Source organism: Monodon monoceros, unplaced genomic scaffold, assembly GCF_005190385.1.
Source record: "Monodon monoceros isolate NGI ecotype Baffin Bay Population unplaced genomic scaffold, NGI_Narwhal_1 Super_Scaffold_12, whole genome shotgun sequence".
Classification (NCBI taxonomy): domain Eukaryota; kingdom Metazoa; phylum Chordata; class Mammalia; order Artiodactyla; family Monodontidae; genus Monodon; species Monodon monoceros.
This window is the reverse complement of record NW_021703768.1, coordinates 77,322,869-77,350,451: the sequence shown is the minus strand read 5'-3', so window position 1 is coordinate 77,350,451 and position 27,583 is coordinate 77,322,869. Positions and strand designations below refer to the sequence as shown.

General features: G+C 37.4%; 1 protein-coding gene across 1 annotated transcript in view; it reads right to left on the bottom strand.

The window, feature by feature from the left end:
- Window positions 1-27,583, bottom strand: part of ARSK (arylsulfatase family member K) — a 47,831-nt gene that overhangs the window by 7,996 nt on the left and 12,252 nt on the right. Inside the window, exons 6-10 of the mRNA XM_029216803.1 lie at window positions 26,235-26,364; window positions 19,976-20,135; window positions 9,377-9,659; window positions 6,091-6,262; window positions 3,930-4,154 (exon numbers count right to left, since the gene is read on the bottom strand). Coding sequence (XP_029072636.1) covers window positions 3,930-4,154; window positions 6,091-6,262; window positions 9,377-9,659; window positions 19,976-20,135; window positions 26,235-26,364 — 970 coding nt within the window. The remainder of the gene's footprint in view (window positions 1-3,929; window positions 4,155-6,090; window positions 6,263-9,376; window positions 9,660-19,975; window positions 20,136-26,234; window positions 26,365-27,583) is intronic.

Here is a 27,583-nt window from a genome sequence, read left to right as displayed (position 1 = left end):
TGTGGTGGCTTCTCTTGCTGCGGAGCACGGGCTCTAGACGCACGGGCTTCAGTAGTTGTGGCACGCGGGCTCAGTAGTTGTGGCTCGAGGGCTTAGTTGCTCCATGGCATGTGGGATCTTCCCGGACCAGGGCTCGAACCTGTGTCCCCTGCATTGGCAGGTGGATTCTTAACCCCTGAGCCACCAGGGAAGTCCCTGGTGTAATTGTTAATAGTATCCTTTTACTCTAAAAAATGTGCTGATCTGGTCAATAAATTAGATAGATATCTTATCTCAATAAACAACAAATCAAACCAAAACAAAAAAATTTTATATGGTTTTAGAGCTTACATTTTCTTTTCGATAATACGTGGGAGCCATTTCCATGTATCATTTCACTTTTTAAAACAAAATTGACTAATTTTTACCCAGTTCATTACTACTAGATATTCATACTGTTTCTAATTCTTTAATATAACATCATAATACAATAATATCCATGGAGATAAATCTTTTTGTATATCTACAGGTTAATTTCTAAAATTGGAATTTTCTAGGTCAAAATGTATGCATATTTCTAAGTAATTTGGAATGTAATGCCACATTTGCCTCCAGGAAATCTGTGCCAGTTTATACTCCCAACAGCAGAATATGAGAAGGCCTATTTCCAATATAAGCTTTTCTGCTGTTTAAAAATCTTTGCAAACTCTATGTGTGAAAGAAAAATGGTATCTTCTTATTTTAATATTTTTCAGACTACTGAGTTTGAATCTCTGAAAATATCTTGGCCATTTGTGTGTCTTCTGTTGTGAATTGCTTATTTATATATTTTGGTCAATTTGTTAATAGGGTATGTCTCTTTCTCTTATAGATTTGTGAGAGTTCTATTAATATTAACCCTTTATCACTTGTAAAAGGTTAATTTTAGATAAATAATGTTACAGTGCTGTTTCCTGGCTCCAGCATAAGGTTCTTGTTGAATCCCCCTTGCATCATTCTCTTTCTACCTTATCTCTGGTTAACATCTGGTTAATAGGATGTTTCAGTGGCTTTTTTTGTCTTTTTTTTTTGTGTGTGTGGTACGTGGGCCTCTCACTGTTGTGGCCTCTTCCGTTGCGGAGCATGGGCTCCGGACGCGCAGGCTCAGCGGCCATGGCTCACGGGCCCAGCCACTCCGCGGCATGTGGGATCTTCCCGGACCGGGGCACGAACCCGTGTCCCCTGCCTCGGCAGGCGGACTCTCAACCACTGCGCCACCAGGGAAGCCCCTGTTTCAGTGTTTTATATAAAGATCCATGCATAGATATTCTCTTCACTCTCCTCCACCAATCATATAAATGTAACTTTTCCCTTTTCATAATAAAAATGTTCGTTATGAAACACATTAAGCCTTGGAATGTTAATTTCCAGTTTAGAACTGGAGAGACACTAATTTTTGGCTTTACTTACTTTAGTTGGGCAGGTCTAATCAACACATGATCAAAATGCTGTTAATAAAACATGTTCTGCTGGGAAATGTGACTCAGAAGGACTCTATTACCAAACATCAGTCAAAGATAAAAACAAAACAAAAAAAATCTATGTAGAACTATGAGTTTTAAAAAATTGTAATAATTGACAAATTATAGGAAAAAAATCTACAATTTCAGAGAACCTACATAATTTCCAGAAGAGTGGGGAAGGAATGCAAAGGGGTTTCTGGGAATGCTTTGTTTGGCTAAAGAAGTGCTAATTGTCAAGTAACATAAACTAGGCAGAGACAGGCAGGTTGTCCCTCTATGTGGATAAATGAAAATTCCCTCACTCCAAACAACTTTATTTAGTATTTTCTTATATAATCTGTTAAGATATATACATTGTGAAATCTTCCAGTTTGCAGATGACTTTTAACTTTTATGATGTATGAAATGGCAAGTAATGATAATGGTGTATCAAGACTGTAGAGAAGAAAATTTGCATTATAGGCAAATATAAAACAATATTCAAAGAAAAATGATTTAAACAGTGCATATTAATCAACTAACATATAAAGTGACAGAATGAGTAGGAATAGACTAGAACTTACTGCAGACAGATACTGGATTATTTAGCTGCTACAGTCAAAAAGACAAACAAAATGCCAAATATCACTATGAAATATATTGAGGGAAAACTGAGATCATCCCAACCTTTAATAATCTTTTGCAGTTCTGATCAGTGTACCTCAAGAAAGCAGAACAAGGATAAAAAGATATGCAAATTTGGAAATGGGGTAGGGGAAGTTCTATAAGGAAAAACTAAGGGAGGAAACTAAAGAAATGCCACTGTAAAAGAAGCATATACTGATAAAGCTACAAAGGTGATAATAACAGACACTTAAAATATTTAAAAGAAGACACTTAAAATAAGAGAGACACTTAAAACACAATTGCACATACATTTCTTATAAAAACAGAAATGAGGTGAGGGGAGGGATAGTTAGGGAGTTTGGGATCAACACGTATACACTGCTATATTTTAAATGGATGACCAACAAGGACTTACTATATAGCACAGGGAACTCTGCTCAATATTCTATAATAATCTAAATGGGAAAAGAATTTGAAAAAGAATAGATACATTTATATGTATAACTGAATCACTTTGTTATACACGGGAAACTAACACAACATTGTTAATCAACTATACTCCAGTGTAAAATAAAAAGTTAAAAAAAAAAAGAAAAAAAAAAACCCAGAAATGAGGAAAAGTAATAGGGATTGCCTGGAAATTGATAGAACCAGAAAGTGGCAGAGACATGGCTGTGTGATAATTGCTTTGGGACAAAGGGGAACCAGCAAATGATGAGTAAGAAACTGAAGAGATTAAAAATATACATCAGGCAAAAGAACAACAAAGAAGTGTGCCCAAATATACAAGAGATGTGAAATAAAAGACAAAAGGAGGGCACTGATTTTTTTTTTTTGGCCGCGCAGCTTGTGGGATCTTAGTTCCCCAACCAGGTATTGAACCTAGGTCCTCAGCAGTGAGAGCTCGGAGTCCTAACCACTGGACTGCCGGGGAATTCCAGGCACTGATTTAAATTAACTGTAAAGAAATTTAAGACCCTATAATAGTCTTTAGTTAAATGAAGGGAAAGAGTTTGTAGCAGAAAAAAGGAGATAAAAAGAACTTTCTTATTTCTTTAATTTCCAGATACATGTTTGTTTCGCATTTTGATATGAACATATTAAACACACATGTCTTATGCTGTGTTAACTTTTTCTTTCACCAAAATCTATTTATAAATTGATGGTACTTTTTGCAATTTATGGTGCCTTCAAACAGAGTATTTAGATGTTATTGAATTTAAATGTTACTGAATTTAAAGTACTCTTCTAAATTAGATAGAAACAGTTCTATATAACTTCTGAATTTACGATGGCTTTATTCTTGTATCTTTAACAAAAACTGCTAACTACCCATATCCAGATGTTGCTGTTCTAGACCTATGGTTATGCTAATAGACATTAGAAGCTAGTAAAATAAATAGTACAGAACAATCTAAATATTCTGGGGAGAAATATGTTCATAGCATCAACATTAAGGGACATTTGTAACATTGTAAAAAAATTAGTAGTTTCAAAGTGGATGGAATAATCCAGAAGGGAAATGCTTACATTTTAGGTAGGTGGTGGTAGAGAATCAAATGATGCACAAATCATATCTATAAAGTTATAGACCTGAATATCATATGTGGCTTACTTTATTGTCATATCCTGGTTGTGAGTCTTTTGAAGGAAAAATGACTAGAGTAAGTGAAGGCCAAAGGAACCTGAGAAATATTATCCTCATTTTTCAGATATGGATTTGACTCACAGTTAAATGAGCTGGTCAAGGGTTATGAACAGGTCCGCAGGGCCTCTGACTATTTTGCTTATTCATTTTCCAGCATTATTACAAATAAATATTTACATAATTGCATTACTTACCAAGCATAGTAGGGTAAATATCCACAAGAGAAACCACATTTGATACTTGTAGGTTGGTCTTAATTCCCGGTCCCATGATCAAGAGTGGGACATGGGCGCTAGCTTCGTACATACTCATTTTATAAAACTGACGATGTTCCATGGCCAGCTCTCCGTGGTCTGAGGTGTATATGACAATCGTTTTCTGAAGAAGATCTAACTGGTGAAGAGCCAAAATAATTTCACCTGTAATATAAGTCAAGGTAAATCTTAATTAGCTTTTAGCTCATGTTTTATTTTATCACAATAAGTTCATAAGAACTCTACCCTCTAAGAGTTTGTCAGGATGCTTCTTAACATCAGAATGTTATCTACTGTTCTTTTTTTTTTTTTTTTTATAAATTTACGTATTTATTTAGGCTGCGTTGGGTCTTTGTCACTGTGCGTGGGCTTTCTCTAGTTGCGGCGAGAGGGGGCTACTCTTTGTTGCGGTGCGCGGGCTTCTTATTGTGGAGGCTTCTCTTCTTGCGGAGCACTGGCTCTAGGCACGCAGGCTCAGTAGCTGTGGCTCGGGGCTCTAGAGCGCAGGCTCAGTAGTTGTGGCGCCCGGACTTAGTTGCCCCACGGCGTGTGGGATCTTCCTGGATCAGGGCTCGAACCGTGTCCCCTGCATTGGCAGGCGGATTCTTAACCACCGAGCCACCAGGGAAGCCCTATCTACTGTTCTCAAGTAACTTATGCCAGAGTTCATGTGCCTGCTTCTCAGTGGATGGACTAGAGAGAGGAAGGAGAAAATACAATACCCATAGGATAAGTTTCTTTATTTGGAGATCATGCTGGCTTGCTTTCTATGTTTCTATCAGACAATGGGGGAAAACATTACCCCCAGTGACTCAAATGAGAAAGGAAAGACAAGCCTGGATGTTAGCACTGTGCATGTCTCATGAAAGGACTGCTATCACCATCGACCCACAATTCCTGCCCAGCGTGAGGTGATAAAAGGGTCAGAACCCCTCCTCCTGCTACCCTTTCTCTCAAATTCCCAGTCACCAGATCAAGATCATGCCCATGAAGTTGGCTGAGTGTTATGGAAATCCTACCTTTGAAAAAGAGCTGGAAGCAGTACAGATGGTATATGAATGTGATTTGGCATATTCTTGGGCAGTAAAATTTCTCTGACCACTCCCTCTCTCTAAGTGATGTGAAACTTCCTCCTCATTGCAATTAAGAGAACACAGTAAGGCATAGTCCAGAGAGAAGCATCATCTCTACTTTGGCAGTTTCTGAATCTGGCCTATAGGAGTCTGTATTATTTAAAAAAAAAAACAACAAAAAAACCCCCCACAAAACCCACAGGTGATTCTGAGGTCCAGTCAGATTTGAGACCCACAGCTCATGAGTTATTTACGGAGTTCAGACCATCAGGGCATCAGGGTCTTTCAGCTGGACAACTGTAATTGCTTCCTAATTAGTTTTCGTGCCTCCACTCCTCTTTCCCCTTCATAATATCCCTTGTACCACTCTGGTGGCTATCTTTCTAAAATAGCTGATCATGTCACACCCCAGCTTAAAACTTTCCCACAGCTTCCCATTGTCTAATTCTTGAGCAAGTTCAGCACCTTCAGCTACCCCCTAGACCTTTACCTTTCACAATCCTGGATCCAATTCTGGATCAATGTACATGAGGAAACTGATTTCAGCTTTAGTTAAGCCTTGCTCTAAATGGCCTACGGAGAATGGATTTGTTTTACATACGTGTCTGGGAGAAGTCAAAAGGTTCTACATCTCATCTGTTTCATCTCCTAGAACCCAAGATGCCTTATAATTAACTGTGTTTGGCTGAATACTGATTCCTGATTAAATCCAGCAAAACGTTTCATTTCCAACAGATGATAGTTTTCTGTGACCTTTTATATATATATATATGAACAAATCTAAGTATCTATTAATTTATGAATAATTAAGATATAAAAGACTTTTATTCTACTATTAATAATGCAAATTATCCAATTTTTATATGTGTCAGGAATCTTATAATTCTAAGTCTGAAGTATCTCAGCAACTGTTGCAATAAATTTTCTGAGGATGTTCATACAAGTCACCAACCAGCATAATTTGTTTGTTTGTTGGAAAAATATTTTACTTTTTCCTCATGTGACTGCTTTTTAATTATACCACTTACCAAGCATAGCATCTGTCTCAGCACACATAGCGTAATAAAATGCTCTAATATCCTTAATTTCTTTTTCTGTAAACTTCCCAGTGCAGTTTTTGGTATAAGAAGAGTAATAATCTATAGGGTGCATTTCTGACAGAGGTGACCACTTTGGGATTTTGATGGCATCACAAGACACCTAAAAAGGGGAGAAAAACAAAGTTGTAATACTCCTCCCTTCCAACAAGAATATATGGTAAACTAGACAAAGTTTAATTACTTAGGTTAGTAGAAAAGCATGGTTGCGAATTATGTAAAGAAAATAGTAAATCAAATACATAAATTAGGAACAGATTTTTAGTATTCTCAGTAACAACAAAAGGTATATATCAATATCTGTATATATAGTAAGACAGTTGTGAAATTATTTTAAAGATTATATATGTCAATAAAAAGCATGAGCTATATTAGACAGTATTCTAATCCATAAGTATCTAATCACTTTAATATAGTTGTGTGATCAATTCAGAACTTCAGAATCAGTAACCTAAGAATCTAGACTCCTTTTTCCCAGTAGTTCACTAGTAAAAATGCCAACATCTAGTGAGATAGCCAAATGTTTGTTAAGAACAAATACAACTTTTTAATACATATAAATGCTTACAGTTTTGGTGAAAACCATTAAGACTAGACTTAAGTCATACATATCTTCCAGTCATGTAGCTTTAATAAACTCAAATATCTACTTAAATTATTTGACTCATTTCATTAGGCTAGTACTGACTCCTGACAAGTTTTTTAAGATAGAGCCAGTTGGAACTTTTAATTTAATTTAATTTATTTATATTTAAAAAATTTTATTGGAGTATAGTTGATTTACAATGTTGTTAGTTTCTGCTGTACAGCAAAATGAATCAGTTATACATATATACACTCTTTTTTTAGATGTTTTTTCCATATAGGCCATTACTGAGTACTGAGTAGAGTTCCCTATGCTATACTGTAGGTCCTTATTAGTTGTCTATTTTATATACAGTAGTGTGTAGATGCCAATCCCCATCTCCCAATTTATCCCTCCCCCACTTACCCCCCGGTAACCATAAGTTTGTTTTCTATATCTGCGACTCTACTTCTGTTTTGTAAATAAGGAACTTTTTAAGAAGACATGAAGTATCTAAAACTTCGACACTGTTTCCTTTAAAGTAGGGTGCACTACATAGTGTTTCTGGATAGAGGTTTTAAAGTAACTTAAATTTGATTTAAGGTGACAGACTTCAAAGCACAGGCAGTCCTCGCTTTACATGGTTCAGGTATGCACGGATATCAGTTACCACAGCTTAAATAGTACCAGTTCCCCAACAACAGGGTTCAAATTTTAATTACTGTTAACCAAAATTTCAGAAATGGAGACCTGATTGAAATAAAAATGTGTTTATATGGGGTTTGTTAGGACTGAAGCCCAAGAGACATGGATTCAAGAAGCACTTTGCAGTGTTCCATAGGACTATACAACGGGAGAGGCTTATAAAGGCAAAAAGCTGCAAGGCCACAGTTAGTTACATGAGTTGTTTATCAAGAATTATAATTGGAGTTGATGAGAAGTAAGGAGGCTTAGGTTGTTTGGGGTCTGAAATGTTTGCATAGTTACAAGGGGAGACCTTGAGACCGTAAGGCTGCAGCTGGCAGGTGTTGTTCTGAATACAGCTGGTGGTGTCCCTGGGCCTGGTACAGTTCAAAGAAAGTTCAAGTTTTCAGTGGTGCAGAGACGTGTCTGAAACCAGATCCTCAATGGCTGCTCGACTCCAGTTTGTATGCGTGACTCTGACTGCTCTATTATCATATAAATTTGTCATCATTACCCAGGTATATTAACTGCGAGTTATTGCATAAAGTACAAACTTTCACATTCATATGCTGCTAGTTCTTTAGTCTCTACATCACCATGTAGATTACATATGTGTATCACAGTCAGTGATTAACTGTCATTTCTTTCAAAGTTTGTCTGTGTTTGATCACTGCACATCTTTTATTTAGTACATAAACAGACTGCAAAGGTGTGTAGGTATGCTGCCTCCTTGTCTCCCAGTGATAAATCCATGTGATATAAAAATGGATACTCAAAAGAGGAAATTGATCAACAAAGATGAACATACAGTTAAGAAATAAAAAGTGATAACACTGCAAGTAAAATTTGAATCAAAAAAAATTTTAAGGATTTTTTTGATGTGGACCATTTTAAAAGTCTTTATTGAATTTGTTATTATACTGCTTCTGTTTTATGTTTTGGTTTTTTGGCCGCAAGGCATGTGGGATCTTAGCTCCCTGACCAGGGATCAAACCTGCACGCCCTGCAGTGGAATGCGAAGTCTTGACCACTGGACCACCAGGGAAGTCCCTGAATCAAATGTTAACTGGAGTTATAGAAGAACTAGCTGACCTGGGAATGCTGACACTGCCACCATTTGATACACTCAAGATATACAGCCAGAGGAACTTAGTGAAAACATAGATATAAGTAAGGAAGGTCGTTATGAAGAAAAAGATGAACATGTCCTAGAGGAAGTGACACTAGCAAAAATCTTCACATTATAGGAACTCTCAGGAATATATTATGACATTGAAAGTGCAAAGGGTAAAATGTTGGAAGGTGATCCAAATTTAGAAAGAAATATGACAATTTCTTGAGACATAGAGAAGATGCTTGCTCTGTATCTTAAGTTACACAATGAGAAGGCAAGCACTGTTCAAACTATTCTTGATTCTTTTTTTTATAAAAAAATCAAAACACTTTAATTCTTAATGTTTCTAGTGTTTTCAATTACAGTGCATTAAATAAACATTAGTTTTACTATTTTGTCATTTCCCTATACATTTATAACCCAAAAGAAGAGTTTTTAATGTTTTGACAAATGTTTTTAGAGTTCTAGAAAAACGGTCATTTTCCCAATTGATTATTAAGATCTCTTTATACAGCTTCAGCTTGCACAATCATTTTTACGCTCCTGAAGCATGCAAAGTGAGGACTGCCTGGACTCCTAAGAGAGTATCTTTTAGTTTAGTTTTTTTTTAAATAGACATATTATATGCAAATGTATTCAACTTAGAAGTAGGTTCTGAGTTTTAACACATTATATTTTTGTAAAATTGTCCCTTTAGTTTCTGTCAACCAGTTATTGGTCAAGTTTGATTTAATGTGACTATGCAATTTTCAAATTTTTCTTTAAAAATGATAATAAAAGAAACAGTGAGCAAACACCAATAATATACTGATAAAATGTTAGCTTTTACCTCTGAGCCCACACAGTATACCTACTTTTTTAAGCCAATAAAGAGATGTGTGAAATGTTGAAGATCCAAAATTTTCTCCTGAAGATGGTGAAGGATATGGGTGTGGCAAATTTAATCCCAAGTACAGAACAAATGGTTGAGTGTAATTAATTGCTTCCTTTCTTAACCAATTTACTGCTCTATCTGTATTCTTCCAGTCCCCTTCCATCACTCTTACTTTAGTCTTTTTAGGGACAAGATTAACCATAGGCCGGCCTTCTTGTCTGAGTAAGAAAGCAACATCTCTTGTCCAGGCTTCCACACGATTGCTGAGGGGGCAAAAAGACAGGTATACTGTAAGGTATTTTAGAAGTTTTAAAAACTGACTAAGCATAAATAAAAGAGAGCAATATGGAAAACAATTTTTAGACTCAGTCATGTAAATGTTCAGACTGACTATACTAGATCTTATTAAGGTACTGAGCATTGCAAATTCAAAAACCAAGAAAAAAAATAACAAGAATCAAATATTCACCTATGTGTTCTTTAAAGCTAAGACATTATTTACAAAGGTTACTTTTTTCTCGTAATAAAATATTTAGTAAAATAAATATTTCAAATTCCTAGTATTTCTTTTGAATTTTTTAGCATTTTGTCTTTTTTTCTGTCAGAATAAGAGAGATAGTATTTCTAACCAAAGCTACAATAATTTCCTCCTATCACTGTCTTTATATTTAGAAAAATCTTACCTCCCATGTGTACCTTACGTGTTTCTGAAGTCTCAGGTTTTACATTGTTTTCAGCTATATCTTTTCTCATTATAAGAACAATTTTGACTATGATTTAAGCTAAGCTAATGGTGATGCAAATTTCTAGATGTATTTTCTTTAGCTGGTAATTTAAAAGCTAAATGATTTGATCAATTAAATTTCTCTAAATATTTTATCTAACTGCTTCAAAAGTATGTAGTAGTACCACTACTTTTTCCTCAATAATGTATGTATTTTTTTAACATCTTTATTGGAGTATAATTGCTTTACAATGTTGTGTTAGTTTCTGATGTATAACAAAGTGAATCAGCTATACATATACATATATCCCCATATTATGTAAGTATTTTTAGTTGGCATAATTGTTTAGGAAGAACTCTTGGACATTTCTAAGAAGCCTGTTTTTGTGTTTTGGTTGAGGCAAACACCTCTGAAGTGCCCTATCAATTAAGAAAAGAGCTTAAAAAATTCATATACCCACGTGAAAATAAAGACTATTTTATATTAAAACATAATACTCCATATAAGGGAAGTTTCAAACCACACAAAATGACTAATGGCTTATAGATGAACTAAGTAGAACTTTTATCTGCCTTTTGAAGACAAGTAAATAAATTTAAGCAACCATAATAAAAATATAATTTTTCATAGTTGATATTCAATATATTTTGATAAAAACAATGAAAACTAGAATCTCAGCAGAATTGCATCTAACAGATTTTAATTAATTCTATCTAACAAATAGAAAATCCTAAAATCGTAAGTTTTGTAAAATTTATCATACTACCAAACAATGTAAATTTTGCTTAAGTCACTGCTGAATGAGAGAACTGCATGTGGCTATTATCGGAGCTACTGCAGAGGAGTGAGATGCTAGGGGTTTATCACACCAGCAGTACTTGCGGTAGAGCTCTAGGATTTTGTGATAAGCAGAAATAGGTTACTGAGATTCACACAGGATGTTTAGGAACCAAAGTGCTTTCTTTTCAACAAAGAAGTGTTACGTGGGAAAATATGGCTGAGAAATTATTGCAGGAAGCAAGAAAATTACAAGAAAGCTTGTAATACAACCTAACTAGTTGTCCGGTGTGATATTGTGATTTATAATAAAAAAATATACATTTGGTCTTCTTCCCTGATTCTGGTCCAGAGTTCCTAAAATCCTCAGATTTTCTAAGTGAAAGACACAAAGGTGTCTTTTGTTATGTTAATGAGGTTACTTTTGGGCTGGTTGCCAGAACCAAAGGAGAGATTAGAGGGCTGAAACTTTTAGTCCCACCCCACTGATCTCCGGGGAAGGAGGAGGCTGGAGAGGGAATGGAAATTGAGTTCAATTACCAGTGGTCAATGATTTAATCAATCATGCCTGCGTAATGAAGCCTCTATAAAACCCAGAAAAGGAGCGGACTGGGGAGGGGTGGGAGAGTGGCACCGAAGCATCATGCCCTTTCCCCATGCATCTCTTCCATTTGGCTGTTCCTGAGTTATAGCCTTTTATAATAAACTGGTAGTCTAGTAAGTGAAATGTTTCACCGAGTTCTGTGAGCCACTCTAGCAAATTAATTGAACCCAAGGAAGAGGTCATGGGACCCTCTGATTTTATAGCTGGTCAGTCAGAATCATAGGTGACAACCTGGACTTGTGATTTGCATCTGAAGTGGGGGAGTGAGGGCAGTCTTGTAGGACTGGGCCCTTAACCTGTGGAGTTCAGTTGAATTGAAGGACATCCACTTGGTGTCCAGAGAGTTGGTAGTGTGTGGAAACCACCCCCACACAATGGAATTGGGTGCAGAAACCCTAATTGGTGATCAGAGCCTTTACTAGGCTTTGGATTAACTCAAGTATAGACTATTGTTCTGACTGTGCTAACCAAACTACTCAGTTCACCTTACAGTGCAGTCATGAGTGAGTCTAGAACATCTCAAGGAAAGATCTTGCCTTGAAAGATGGCTATATTGAAACCAGATTACCATCTTTTTTTTTTTTTTTTTGCGGTACGCGGGCCTCTCACTGCTGCGGCCTCTCCCGTTGCAGAGCACAGGCTCCGGACGCGCAGGCTCAGGGGCCATGGCTCACGGTCCCCGCTGCTCCGCGGCATATGGGATCTTCCCGGACCGGGGCGCGAACCCGCGTCCCCTGCATCTGCAGGCGGGCTCCCAACCACTGCGCCCCCAGGGAAGCCCCAGATTACCATCTTTTGCCACAGCAATGAGTAAGTGTGATTTCATTTAATCTTTCTGGCAAGGTTATGCCCCTTTCCTTTCTTTGCTTTTTTTTTTTTTTAATTCTTTGTTTCTGAGATTCTTTTAGCCCAGGTTGGTTCCCTTAAGGGTAAAAAGGCTCAAATCAACTTAATTTTGGCCTGGTCTTACCATTATGGCTAATTTCAAACTTTGTTTCACTTTTGCCCTCTCACTAAATAACATGTGATTTACCCTTCTTTCTTAGTGGCATCTTCTTTTGTCTATTCCTGAGTGTGTGGGCTTTTGGCATGATTGCTATAACTGCTGGTAGTGAAGTAGAGTATAACAAATGCTTTCGGCATTACTGGGGCAGCAGAGACAGGATTATGGTTGAAGGTAAAATTGCCTCTCATAATATTCCCTTTTAACTCTTTCTGGCTATTCCAAGAATCTTGAGTAAGCTAGCTGATCAAGAGGGTAATACTTTGATTAGCTGACCCATGTTCAAGCATTGTGCCTAAGTGTAAAATTAAAATTTACTTCGTTATAACTCAAAAACATTTAGCACTTTTTAGATATTCAATACATATTAATAGTTATAATCACTGATGATTCTCTCTTCTACTCTCACTACTCCCTGGGCCAACCCAGTCCTCCTGGGCCATTGTTAAGTGTATGTAGTATAAGCAGTAGGTGCTCCAGGAGCTGCAATTCTCAGCTCAAAGTCCCTTTTCCCAGCCCAGATTTCTCCTGGCCAGTAACACTAGTGAGGAAAATAGGGAAAGAGAATGTGAATATGCAACTTCATAGTCGATGACAATTACTGTGACAGAAAGATAACTTAAAATTATAATTCTCTCTACTAAACAACCAATGTCTCCATCCCAGGCTCCGGACGCGCAGGCTCAGCGGCCATGGCCCACGGGCCCAGCTGCCGCGCGGCATGTGGGATCTTCCCAGACCGGGGCACGAACCCGTGTCCCCTGCATCGGCAGGCGGACTCTCAACCACTGTGCCACCAGGGAAGCCCTCCATCCCTCTTTAACCAGGTCAAACTGTTGCACCAGGAAACATTATCTTTTGACCATGTGCTTAGACCTACTTTGTATTACTGTTCAGTGTTGTCTTCCCCTACCCACTACCCACCATTACTTGCTATATAACCTCCTCCACATATAACCTTTCTAATTAGTTGGTCACAGGGGTATTTTGAATAAATTTCTTTCCATTCCATTTCTATGTACTTTGTCTGAAATATTAAGAGTACGGTTTCAATCAGGACAATAAACAAGGGCTTGTGTTAATGGGGAGGAACCAAAACTACCTGTGGTTTAGATACTTTGATTCATTGGCTCCTCTCATTATAAATTTACCCTGTTACTTGCAAATAGACACAAACATACACTGTATAGTTTCCTATATGCCAGCATTTCTCAAAGTGTGGCTCAGGGATCTCTGGGAGGTACCCGAGAGGCTTTCAGGAGGTCCACAAGGTCAAAACTATTGTCATAAAGATAGTAAGACATCATTTTTTGACTTTTTCACTCTCATGCTCTCATGAGTGTACAGTGGTGGAGACCACTGTAACGAAGCCTCAGGTGGGAGTTTGGATGTGGAGTACACCTATCTCAAAGGAAATTGTTCTCTATAAACTTAGGCTTCAATGTGTCATTTTGTGCATATATACTAAGTGCCCCTCCTAAGTGGTCCAAGGTTTACTTTACCTCTTTGTAGAAATGTAAGAGAGGCTTCTCTTCTCAAAGGGACACAAAAGTAACCACATGTTTCTGATAAAGGCATTCACAATTGGCTATACCTTGTCTTACCTCTCTCTGAGGTCCAGTTCCTTATATCTTTGCTATTTCAAGCAGCATCAGCATCACCTGAGAGCTTGTTAAATATGCAGAATCTAGAGCCCCATCCCAGACCCACTGAATTGGGAAGGGCATTTAATAAGACGCCCAGGTGATCTGCATGCATGTTACATTTTGAGATGCACCACTCCACATAACAGTGTAAGAATTTTTATGCAAAAAAGCCTCAATTTTTAGAGAAGATCATTAAAATAGCTTCCACAGTAGCCCATGAATAGGAGAATTATTCTACCTTGGATCGATTCCAGAAAATGAGGTGATGGCTAAATGCACTATCCAGCAATCAGCAATTTTATTCTTTTTAAAAGCAAAATCTCCTCCTAATATAAATGGCATATAAAACTAACATATTAGCAACTAATTATTGCATAAATTTGTATCTATGCCATTGCTTTGTGGGTTTTCTGTGCCAACGTGCCAAACTCCACTGCTGCAGTATTGGAGACAATCAGCTCACAGGTAGCACCAAGTGAATTTACATAGGGACAATAACATTTGAAAAAGTATCATACATTAAAATTGATGAGAACATAACAGTTTTCTTTCAAAATGAATTAGGAGCGTCGACTTAAACCTTCAGCTTCCTAAGATTACTAAATAATTCAACTATCTCAGACTTTAAGAGTTATGTGCAAATGGATCCCTTTCACACAAAGAATCATTGTTCTCAATGGGACTTTAACAGCTAATGTGTCTCAGATAAGTCTCTTGCATGGAAAAATTACAGTTCTGAATCATGCCCTTGGCAAATTTCACTATCGGCCTGATAAATTCGGTAAGAGAAAATGGAATCCATATTCATTCCCATTAAATGTTCTTTTCTCAAAGCTGAGAAACACACTGTTTTTTAAGGGACTCACAAGGCTGTCATCTATCTTTACATATATGATCACTCACAAAAAGTCTGTTTTAATTGAATGAATAACAATTGTTATTCATTCTGTGTCTTATATTTTATTATATATTTATTGTAAATATATTTATGCAATTATATATTATAAAATTATATAATAGTAAATAAATTTCAAACAAAAGGTTTGTTTTGCATGAATGTGTGTGGGGGTACTCAGGGGTTTCATGGACTTCAGGTTATGAACTCCCATTTAGCCATTTCCTAGCCTGCTAGTGAATTCATCACTGTTGGAACATCAATATTTAAAACTTTGAGTTCTAGGTGACAGTGACTGTAGCCCTTAACAGAGTATTTGCTGCAGTTTGGTTTTAAATAAAGGCAGGCTTTTTGATTTAATTCAAGAAAGAGTTATTGAATGTCTACCATGTACAAGGCATTGTGCTAGGCTGAACTTGAGGTGACTCCCTTAGCTACCAAAATGATACTTACCTCCTCATATGCACTCAGGCATAAACTCCTTCTACTACTATACTTTAAAAAATAAAGGCCCATTTGCTACCTTGCGGAAAAAGCAATTGTGATGAAATAGTTTGGTTATGATTATAACTCTAATGGTTTAGATCACATTGACTTCTTTTACATCACATAAGGGGAAGATTCTTATTACACTTTTAAAGTAATTTAATATATCAACTTAAGCCACTCTAACATTTAAAATTTTTTGTAAGCTTTTGCTTTTCAGTATTATACAGAAAATACAACCTGGACAAAATGTCATTATATCTGAAAGATAAAGTGGGTGGATTATCCCCCAGTAAATCTTTCATTAGTAATTAACCAAATAGTCACTGCATTGAATATGTTACCATGTCCATAGCCCTTGTCGAAGAGGTGACCCAGATGACCACACTGTGTAGGATTTAACTCTTCTCCTATCCTGTCCACTGGCCAGGGGTGCGCACCCGACCTAAGGACCAGATCCTTGGGTCCTTAACCTGGTCAGTGATTATGATGGAGTCTGGGATGAAATATGTGTTGGGCCTATCATCCTTGTTTACAGAATTTGAATTTGGAAAGGAAAAACAGGTGACTGGCAATTACCTAGAATGCAGCTATAAGGTAGAGAACATCACTAAAAGGAGATGGAGTTTGAGTCAAAAAGCGTCATGCAGGTCAAAGTTCTAGTTGGAAATGATGTAGCTGAGAAAAGACCCAGAGAGGAGACAAACAACTCATAAATTATGTTAATGACAGAGAACCAGGATAAAGTTCTCCTAACTCCTGCAACTGAGGTCCTTAAAGTTGTATGAGAATCAGAATTATTGGGCTTCCCTGCTGGGGCAGTGGTTGGGAATCCACCTGCCAATGCAGGGGACACGGGTTTGAACCCTGGTCTGGGAAGATACCACATGCCGCAGAGCATCTAGGCTCACAAGCCACAACTACTGAGCCTGCGCTCTAGAGCCCGCGAGCCACAACTACTGAAGCCCGTGCACCTAGAGCCCGTGCTCCGCAACAAGAGAAGCCACCACAGTGAGAGGCCCGTGCACCGCAACAAAGAGTAGCCCCCGCTCGCTGCAATTACAGAAAGCCCACGCACAGCAACAAAGACCCAACACAGCCAAAAATAAAATAATTCCTTTTCACTGCATAATTAATCTTTTGGTAAATCTGCAAATTGTTCCTTTACCTACTAATAGATATTAAGTGTTCAATGTATGTTTCTGAATATATGACTCTACCAAGCCTACGAAGATACATAGTGACTTTTTGGAAATATTTTACCTTAAACCTAATGCAGTGCCTAGTAGGTAGTAAGAGCCTAATAATGATAGACATCATTATTCTCTAGGTCACTTTGATCAAAGAAATTCATTTAAACTGGTTAACTTTCATGGTAATGGAGGTATGAATGACATGTGTGAATTATTTAAAATCTCTTAGGTAACTAAAACTTGGCAAGTTAGCTCAGTGAGTTAGTGGACATGGTGCAACTAAGACAGCCAAGTCGTGGATATGACATGTTTTCCAAACCACTTGCCCTTGGTGGGGGGAGCGGGGAGAGGAGGCGGAATTTCCCTTTGTGCCTTTTTGTTTTTTTTAATCTTTACTGGAGTATAATTGCTTCACAATACTGTGTTAGTTTCTGTTGCACACCAAAGTGAAACAGTCATATGCATACACATGTCCCCATCTCCCCTCCCTCTTGAGCCTCCCTCCCATCCTTCCTATGCCACCCCTCTAGGTCATCTCAAAGCACTGAGTGGATCTCTCCGTGCTATGCTGCTGCTTCCCACCAGCCAACTATTTTACATTCGGTAGTGTGTATATGTTAATGCTACTCTCACTTTGCCCCAGCTTCACCCTCCCACCCCACATCCTCAAGTCCATTCTCTATGTCTTACCTCTTTATTCCTGCTCTGCAACTAGGTTCATCAGCATTGTTTTTTTTTTTTTAGATTCCATATATATGTGTTAGCATACGGTATTTGTTTTTCTCTTGCTGACTTACTTCACTCTGTATGACAGACTCTAGGTCCATCCACCTCACTACAAATAACTCAATCTCGTTTCTTTTTATGGCTGAGTAATATTCCATTGTATATATATGCCAGATCTTCCTTATCCATTCATCTGTTGATGGACATTTAGGTTGGTTCCATGTCCTGGCTATTGTAAATAGTGCTGCAGTGCTTTGTGTGGGTTTTTTGTTTGTTTTTGTGGTACACGGGCCTCTCACTGTTGTGGCCTCTCCTGTTGTCAAGCACAGGCTCTGGACGCGCAGGCTCAGCGGCCATGGCTCACGGGCCCAGCCACTCCGTGGCACGTGGGATCCTCCTGGACCAGGGCACGAACCCGTGTCCCCTGCATTGGCAGGCAGACTCTCAACCACTGCGCCACTAGGGAAGCCCAGGAAGAATCTTTAGAGTCATCTAGAGTAAGCTCATTTGATGAAACTGGGATCCTGAGTAGATAAATAACTTGCCCTGGTCTTATAGTTGTTAGTAAGTGGCATTTTTTAAAAAAATAAATTTATTTTTATTTATTTATTATTTTTGGCTGTGTTGGGTCTTCGTTGCTGTGCACGGGCTTTCTCTAGTTGCAGTGAGCGGGGCTACTCTTTGTTGTGGTGCGCAGGCTTATTGCGGTGGCTTCTCTTGTTGTGGAGCACAGACTCTAGAGCGCGCGGGCTTCAGTAGATGCGGCACGTGGGCTCAGTAGTTGTGGCTCACAGGCTTAGTTGCTCCGCGGCATGTGGGATCTTCCCGGAGCAGGGCTTGAACCCATGTCCCCTGCAATGGCAGGTGGATTCTTAACCACTGCACCACCAGGGAAGCCGGTAAGTGGCATCTTAATGAGTAGTACCACCAGCACTTGTTTAACAGTTGTCTGGAAGAAACAAGCGTGTAGCCCTTAAAGTTCCCAGTCTGGTGTAGTATAGTATATATGGTAAGGGACACACAGCTGGACTAGTGTCCTTAAACTGGTAAAAGAAGAAAGCATCATTTGATGTTGAAAAAAATACAGATGGAGAACTGTAGTAGTAAACTAAAGGGACTTGTAATTCTGGCTGAAAATATAAACAGGTTCAAAAATGGCTAATTTCAGTGGTAAAGGTAGCTCAAAGTTATAAAAACGTGTTTTGAGAGTCAGTCTATCAAAAACATTGAATGCATCTATTTGATATTGAGAGACCTTTTTTTTTCTGAGACCCATCTTTAAACTTGCACAGAAGAATCTGAAAGATAACGTACTGTAAGTCATATAACCTTTGCAGACATGCTATTAACAGCAGCCTTGACCTATCTGTCAGTCAAATAACTATGTGGGTACATACAGCACTAATACAAATAGTCTTGATAGCTTATTTAAGCTTCCTAAGCTCAGGTGAGACAGTAAGTAAAGTGAAAATATGCTACAGTAATTATTATACTGAAAACCATCTTTGATTTCCCAAATATCAACGTTTAAGTGGCTCTTTTCCTTTTAACCCAGGTGAGATAGAATATCAATGTTTATCAAATAATAAGTTGTAACTTTTTATTCCATTCATTCATTCATTAAACAAATATTTAATTGTGTACCTACAACATACAGGCACTACGTTGGAAGTGGGAATAAAGTAGTGAGAAAGAGAAACAGGGTCTGTGCCCTCCAAGAATTATTATCCCACTGAGGAATAAAACTCAGATCATATTTTAACCATCTCACACAGAGAGTGATAGTGATATGCAATACAAGGCATTCAACCTTAGATTCTTTTTATTATTGGACTGACTGAGAAAACAAAGAAAGAAAACAATTTCAAATAGGATAATATGAATAGTTGTATCTTACTTTGGATTAACCTTACTTTCCAAAAAAGTAGAAGGATTTTAAAGAGAAACTGGTGAAACTTTGTGAAATGAGCCCATATTATTTCATTTAATGCTCACAACAAAGAAATTAAACTTCAGTTAGCTTAGATAATATTCCCAAGATTATACTACAAGTTAGTAGTAAACAGAGAAACTAGGATTCAAAAGTAGGCAATCTGATTCTATATCTCTACTCTTATTCCCTATGCTTAGTTGCCTAATTTTTGAGGACTGAGTAAAATGAAAGAAAAAAAAGTTACAATAGAATAAAGTTGGGGAGAACTGAAAAAAGCAAGTAGCAAGAAGATTACGGTCTTTAGAACAAATTGTAAAGTGAGTAATAAAGTAGCCGTTGTATAACTAAATCAAAATAAATCATGGACTAAACAATTTTATAGACCTTTAATGTTTAAGAAAAACAAAATTACTAGCATATAATTTCAATATTTTAAGAAGATTAAAGAAAGCTAAAGATTTAGCCAAATTAACACAATCTAGGGATTAAGAGATTTACATTCACCTTTGTGGAGAAAGAAGTCAAAAAGGGTACATGTATGTATTATAGCAGTGGGCTGCCTGTTAGAATCATTTTTATTTTATTTTTTACCTGATGGAGTGATGTCCTGAAATATAGTCCAGTTTTCCAAATTTTTGTGTTCGGTAGCCATGCTTCTCCATGACATCCATCCATGTTGTATAATTTGGATCTAAGCCCTTAAAGTTATTCCAAGATTCTGTTAAGTGAGTGAAGAGGCCACTCCACATTGCTGGGGGGAAAAAATGGGATCAGTGTAAATAAAGCTTAACAATTCGTTTTAATGATTAAGACAATTATACCGAGAGAAAAGAGACTGACTACTAGTTTAGAGCTTGTGCTCTGCAACAAGATTTATCTGCATTAAGTGTTTTACCTAACATTTTTGATTGTTACCTCGTTTTATCAAGGAGAAAACTGAAATGAATTACTATTTTCATTTTACAGGTGAGTCTCTAAGGCTTGCAGCAGCGGTCCCCAACCTTTTTGGCACCAAGGACCAGTTTCGTGGAAGACAATTTTTCTGCAGACTGGGGAGGGGGGGATGGTTTTGGGATGATTCACGTGCATTACATTTATTGTGCACTTTATTTCTATTATTATTACATTGTAATATATAATGAAATAATTATACAACTCACCATAATGCAGAATCAGTGGGAACCGTGAGCTTGTTTTCACTTGCCATTCACTGATAGGGTTTTGATATGTCTTCAAGCAATTGATTTATTATGGTCTCTGTTTAGTCAAACCTCTCTGCTAATGATAATCTGCATTTGCAGCCACTCCCCAGCACTAGCATCACCGCCTCAGCTCCCCCTCAGATCATCAGGCATTAGATTCTCGTAAGGATTGCACAACCTAGACCCCTCACATGCGCAGTTCACAGTAGGGTTCACACTCCTTTGAGAATCTAATGCAGCTGCTGATCTGACAGGAGGTGGAGCGCAGGTGGTAATGCAAGCCGATGTGGGGTGGCTGTAAATACAGATGAAGCTTCACTTGCTCATCCACCACTCCCCTGCTGTGCAGCCCAATTCCTAACAGGTCACAGACCAGTACCGGTCTGTGGCCCGGGGGTTGGGGACCCCTGGCTTACAGGTTAAGTTGTTTAAGGTAAATAAATGGAATTAAATATAAAGCTTGTCTGACTTGAGTCATAAAAATAATCACTAAGTATTTGTTGGTTAATTTACCAAGTTGGTCAAATGAAGTACAGATCTCATTTCCCAAAAATCCTCAAGGTTTTTCCCTATTTCTTGTCTATATACTGGCTTGCCACAAAAAACTTATGTGTTCTATGTTTTCTCTCTCATTTTCTACAGCTACCATTGTTTAGTCAATAATCTTTTTTTTTCAAATATTAACATACCTAAAGGGAGAAATAGCAATACAATAATACTAGGGGACTTCAACAGCAGATAGATCTTCCAGACAGAAAAGCAATAAGGAAACACTGGACTTAACCTACATGTTAGAACAGATGGAATTAAGATTTTCAGTACATTACATCCAAAAGCAAAAGAAAGTACATTCTTCTCAAGTGCACATGGAACATTCTCCAGGAAGATCATATGTTAGGACACAAAACAAGTCTTCATAAATTTAAAAAGAGTGAAATCATATCAAGCATCTTTTCTGACCACAGTGATATGAAACTAGAATCAGTTATAAGAAGAAAACTGGAAAATTGACAAATATATGGAGTTTAAACAACATGTTCCTGAACAACCAATGGGCCAAAGAAGAAATCAAAAGAGAGGTCAAAAAAATATCTTGAGACAAATGAAAATAGAAATACAACATAGCAAAACAAATGGCATGCAGAAAAAGCAGTTCTAAGAAGGAAGTTCACAACTTTAAGTGCCTACATTATAAAAAAGAAATAGCTCAAATAAACAACCTAACTTTGTATCTCAAGGATCTAGGAAAAGAAGAACAAACTAAGCCCAAAGTTAGTAGAAGAAAGGAAATAACAAAGATCAGAGTGGAAATAAATAGAGACTAAAAAGACAATAGAAAAGATCAATAAAACTAAGAGTTATTGGGGCTTCCCTTGTGGTAAAGAATCTGCCTTACAATGCAGGGGATGCGGTTTTGATCCCTGGTCAGAGAACTAAGATCCCACATGCTGCGGGGCAACTAAGCCCGTAAGCCACAACTACTGAGCTCGTGCACCTCAATGAGAGAGGCTGCATGCTGCAAACTATAGAGCCCATGCACCCTGGACCCCGCACGCCACAACTAGAGAGAGAAAATCCTGCACACCACAACTAGAGAGAAGCCCGCGTGCCACGACAAAGAGCTCGTGCCACAACAAAAATCCCACATGCCTCCAGTGAAGACACCACGTGCCACAACTAAGACGCAGCCAAACAAAAAAACTAAGAGTTGTTTTTTTTCTTAAATAAAATGGACAAATCCTTAGTTAGACTTTACAAGAAAAAAACAAGGGGACTCAAATAAAATTAGGAATTAAAGAGGAGACATTACAACTGATACCACAGAAAGACAAAGGATCATAAGAGACTAACTACCATGAACAATTATACTAACAAATTGGAAGAATTGGATACGTTCCTAGAAATGTAAAAAATGAATCGGTAATCTAAAACCTCCCAATGAAGAAATGTCCAGGACCAGATGGCTTCACTGGTGCATTCTATCAAATATTTAAAGCAGAATTAAAACTAATCCTTCTGGGGCTTCCCTGGTGGCACAGTGGTTAAGAATCCGCCTGCCAATGCAGGGTACGTGGATTTGATCCCTGATCCAGGAAGATCCCACATGCCGCGGAGCAACTAATCCTGTGCTCCACAACTACTGAGCCTGTGCTCTAGAGCCCACAAGCCACAACTACTGAAGCCTGTGTGCCTAGAGCCCGTGCTCCTCAACAAGAGAAGCCACCACAATGAGAAGCCTGCACAACTCAACGAAGAGTAACCCCCGCTGGACGCAACTAGAGAAAGCCCACGTGCAGCAACAAAGACCCAACACAGCCAAAAATAATTAAATAAACAAATTTTAAAAAAAGAATAAGCCAAAGAGGTACATTTAAAAAAGAAAACCGTCCTTCTCAAACTCTTCCAGAAAAGAGAAAATGAGGAAACATTTCCAAACTCATGAGGCCAGCAATACCATGATAGCAAAACAAGACAAGGACACTACAAGAAAAGGAAATTATAGGCCAAGATCTGTGATGAACATAGATGCAAAAATTCTCAACAAAATATTAGCAAACCTAATTTAACAATACTTTGAAAGAATCGTACATCATGATCAATTGGGATTTACTCCAGGAAGGCAAAGATGGTTCAACATCTGCAAATCTATCAATGTGATATACCACATTAGCAAAATGAGGGATTAAAAAAAATATATGATCATCTCAATAGATGCAGAAAAAGCCTTTGACAAATTTTAGCATTCATTCATGTGGGATTAATTGAGAGATTAGGATTGACATATATACACTACCATGTGTAAAAAAGATAGCTAGTGGGAACCTGCTGTATAGCACAGGGAGCTCAGCTCAGTGCTCTGTGATGATGTAGATAGGTGGAATGGGGGAGGAGTGGGAGGAAGGTCCAAGAGGGAGGGGATATATGTATACATATAGCTGATTCACTTCCTTGTACAGCAGAAACTAACACAACATTGTGAAGCAACTATACTCCAATTAAAAAAAACCTCTTGAAAAACTGGGTATAGAAGGAATATATAGAAGCCCACAGCTAACATCATATTCAATGGTAAAAAGCTAAAAGTTTTTCCTCTAAGATCAGGAACGAGACAAGGGTGCCCACTCTCAGCACTCTTATTCAACACAGTTCTAGAAATCCTAGCCTGAGCAGTTAAGCAAGAAAAAGAAATAAAAGGCATCCAACTCAGAAAAGAATAAGTAAAATTGTCCCTATTTGCAGAAACATGATATTATATATAGAAAACCAAAAAGACTTTACCAAAAAACTGTTAGAACTAATCCATACGTTTAGTAAAGTTGCAGGATATAAAATCAATATGCAAAAATCAGTTGCATTTCTATATACTAATGATGAACTACCAGAAAAAATTACCCCCAAAATCCATTTATGATTGTATAAATAAGAATAAAATACTAACGAATAAATTTAACCAAGGAGATGAAAGATCTGTACACTAAAAACTTTAAGACACTGATGACAGAAACTGAAGAATATACAAGTAAATGAAAAAATAGAAAGCAAAGATGAGGAACTAGTCAGTAGCAAATGTGTGATTACTTATGTGTACTAACCTAGATTGCTGATTGAGACCAAATGAAATTTTTAGTGAAGAGATGTTGCATCTTAGTGTATTTGCTGTGTCTTATCTGATTTATCACCTTGTCTACCTGTGTGCCTTTATAATTCAGTATAAGCATCCCTTCAGTACTTTAGCCTCCTCTGCTTTGTGCAGATAGAGTGTGGAGTTTTTCTTTATGTTATCTCATTCCACTTGCTCAATAAAGAATAAAAACTTAACTTCATACCTGCTTTCATTAATTGTTATAATTATTTCCTAAAATGTCTGTTTCAGATTCTGAAAACCTGGTGATCAGGCAGATAGCAGGTCCTTACTGATTGCGGGTTGACTATGGCATTTATCATGTGTTCAGCAGTTATGTTGCTGTTGGGGACACAAGTGTTAATAAGGCCCCAGTGTTTGGAGCTTAGCTTTGGTAGTTACCTCATTGTTGGTTTTTTGGGAGGTAGCATTATGGCTGTATATTGGGGACAGATTGCCAGAAGTGTTATGTGGATGCACATAAGCCTAATCTGACTGGTTCAACTCATGGAAATGTTCTTATTTTCTCTAGAATATGGTGTATACCTTAAACTAATACAGTGTTATATGTCAATTACATCTCGGTAAAACTGGAAAGAAATCCCTTTCCTTTTCCCTTTTCTGTGTACACACATGGCAGGGTTGAATCCTTTTCTCATCTAACAAAATGCTTTCTTTTTGAGGAGTGGAATGGGGCATTACCCGGCTTGGAATCCCAATGATGCTAGTTACTGAGTGACCTTTGATAAGTTATTTAACCTTTCAGTACTTTAGTTTCATCTGCAAAATGGGGATAATAACAATATCTACTTTGTGAAAATGTGGGAAATTATATAAATTAAGACATGTAAGGCAGTTATATTGCCAGGCACATAGTAAGAATGCAATAAATGTTAGTTTTTATTACTATTATTCCTTCTCTTTGTTCAAACTCTCCAAAATATACTTCTTCCAGAAAAAGCATCACCTAACATTTTTGAAACCTTTAGAGTTCATTGAGCACTTTTTAAAATCCATTATCTCATTTGGTGCTGGGAACAACACTGTGAGGGACACAGCACATACAGCGTTCTGTAGACAAAGAAACTGAAGGACTTGCTTGACGTGGTCCATTGAGGATTGGAATCCAGACATCACCTCACCTTGGTCCATTGCTCATTCCACTTGCTCAATAAAGAATAAAAAAATTAACAAACGTGTTTTTAATATACCTGGTCCTTCACTATTGAAATACTTAAAATAGAGTTTAGGTTTCCTTTAATCATTGGTGATTATATAGTTGATGGTACTGAAAATGTAGGTGAAAGAACTTGTGACTTAAATCACAGAGAATATGATGTCAGGAACTTATGGACAAAAGAAGATTGTTGGGTGCTATTTATGAGTTCCAAAGCAAACAATCATAAATTAGAGGAGAAAGAAAACAACTCTATCGACAACAGAATTTATAAAAATGTCAATTTTCCCCGATTTTTCAGTTAGTCGTGGCTTAATATCACTGTTATTTTGCCATTAAAACTATGCCTATTTGTTAAATTATTATAATAAAAGTGAACAATTAAATTTGGGATAGAAGTGAATTGAAACTGAAGAGAAAAAATATGTAATCTGAAATAATACAGAAAAATCCAGATATATCTGAAAAGTTCTAACGACTTTGTGGTATACTTTGAAGTCTCCTCCCAGCTCCCTATCTCTTACTAAAAAATTTCCTTGGAAATAGAACTCTTCAAGGAAATATGAGCATTTCCTAATTTGCCTGGATAGTCAAAAGATTTTTTGTCACCAATCCTAAGGGAAATGAAACAATAATACTTGAACTAAATACCAATTTAGGTGATAAAATTCCTATTCTTAAAAAACCCCAATACCCAATACATACCTTATAACACACATCACATATATTAAAATTTTTTTATTAGATGCCAAATATGACTTACTATCCTATTTTGGGGTATAATTTTTTAAATTGTGAAAACATTTTCAGTATGGGACCACTTCCAGTAATATTAAAGCATGCTCATACCTGCGCGCGATGGGCAGCAGATCGGAGAGTTTGTGTAGGCATTCAGAAAGGAAGTGCCCTGTGCTTTCATGAAGTTGATAAAAGGAAGTTTCACTACCTGACTCCCTGGATAAAATGTTAGCCTTCCATCCTGGAATAAAGAAATTTAATTACCATTGATTACATCACAAAAGAAAATAATTTAATTTTAACCATAAAATTCACAAATAGCAAAAGACTTCAATATGATCCTAAGAATCCTCAAAAGATAAAAACGGGTAGAGAAACTTATCATTCTCTGATTCATAATATTGAGAATTCAATGTAGTGTGACATTTGTGTTTTTTTTTGTTTTTTTTTTTTGCGGTACGCGGGCCTCTCACTGTTGTGGCCTCTCCTGTTGCAGAGCACAGGCTCCGGACGCGCAGGCCCAGCGGCCATGGCTCACGGGCCCAGCCGCTCCGCAGCATGTGGGAATCTTCCCTGACCGGGGCACGAACCCGTGTCCCCTGCATCGGCAGGCAGACTCTCAACCACTGCGCCACCAGGGAAGCCCTGTACTGTGACATTTGGATCCATTTGAATATAGTAAATAAATTAAAGGAACTTCCTGGAAGGTCTCTTTTTGGGGGATGATGGACTGAGTGAACCAATGTTTATTGAGTATTTAGTATGTGCCAGGCACTGTGAAAGATCTAGAGATACAATGGTGAATAAAAACAGAGACCCTGGCCTCATGAAGCTTACAGTCTAGTAGGGGAGGCAAAAAACATACTCGTAAATAAACTAAGAATAATTACAAGTTACTGTGATATGTGCTTTGAGAAAAACCTAAGATACAGAATAAGAAGGGAGACCTACTTTGATACAGGGAAGGCTTCTCTGGGAAGTGAGACCTAAAGAATGAGAAGAATCAGCCATTCAAATAAAGTAAAGTTAGAGATACCTTCAGGACTTAAGTGGAGATAACAACTAAGCAGCTAGAGAAATGAGCCTGAAGATTGGAAGAGATGTTTGGGTTGGAGATACGTATTTTGGAATCGAATTGGGAATTGAAGAACTCTTCTTGGTAAAGAGCAAAAACAGAAAAAAGGATGTTCCAGTCCTGGAGTTATATCTATTGTATGTTTTCAATGTAATTGTAAATAAACAGTTTAAAAGTGAACCAATCCAAAATACGGGATATACATAAATCTTTGAGATGTCTGAGATTTCCAAATGGATATATAAATTAGGCTGTAGGGTACAGACAGGAATCTGGAACTCAGAGAATTCTATCCTGGTGAAATAAGTCTTTAACATATTCATGGTATTGAAAAGTGTGAGACTGACTCCTTTAAGACTCCTTTAAGGGAGTGAAAAGAGAGGAA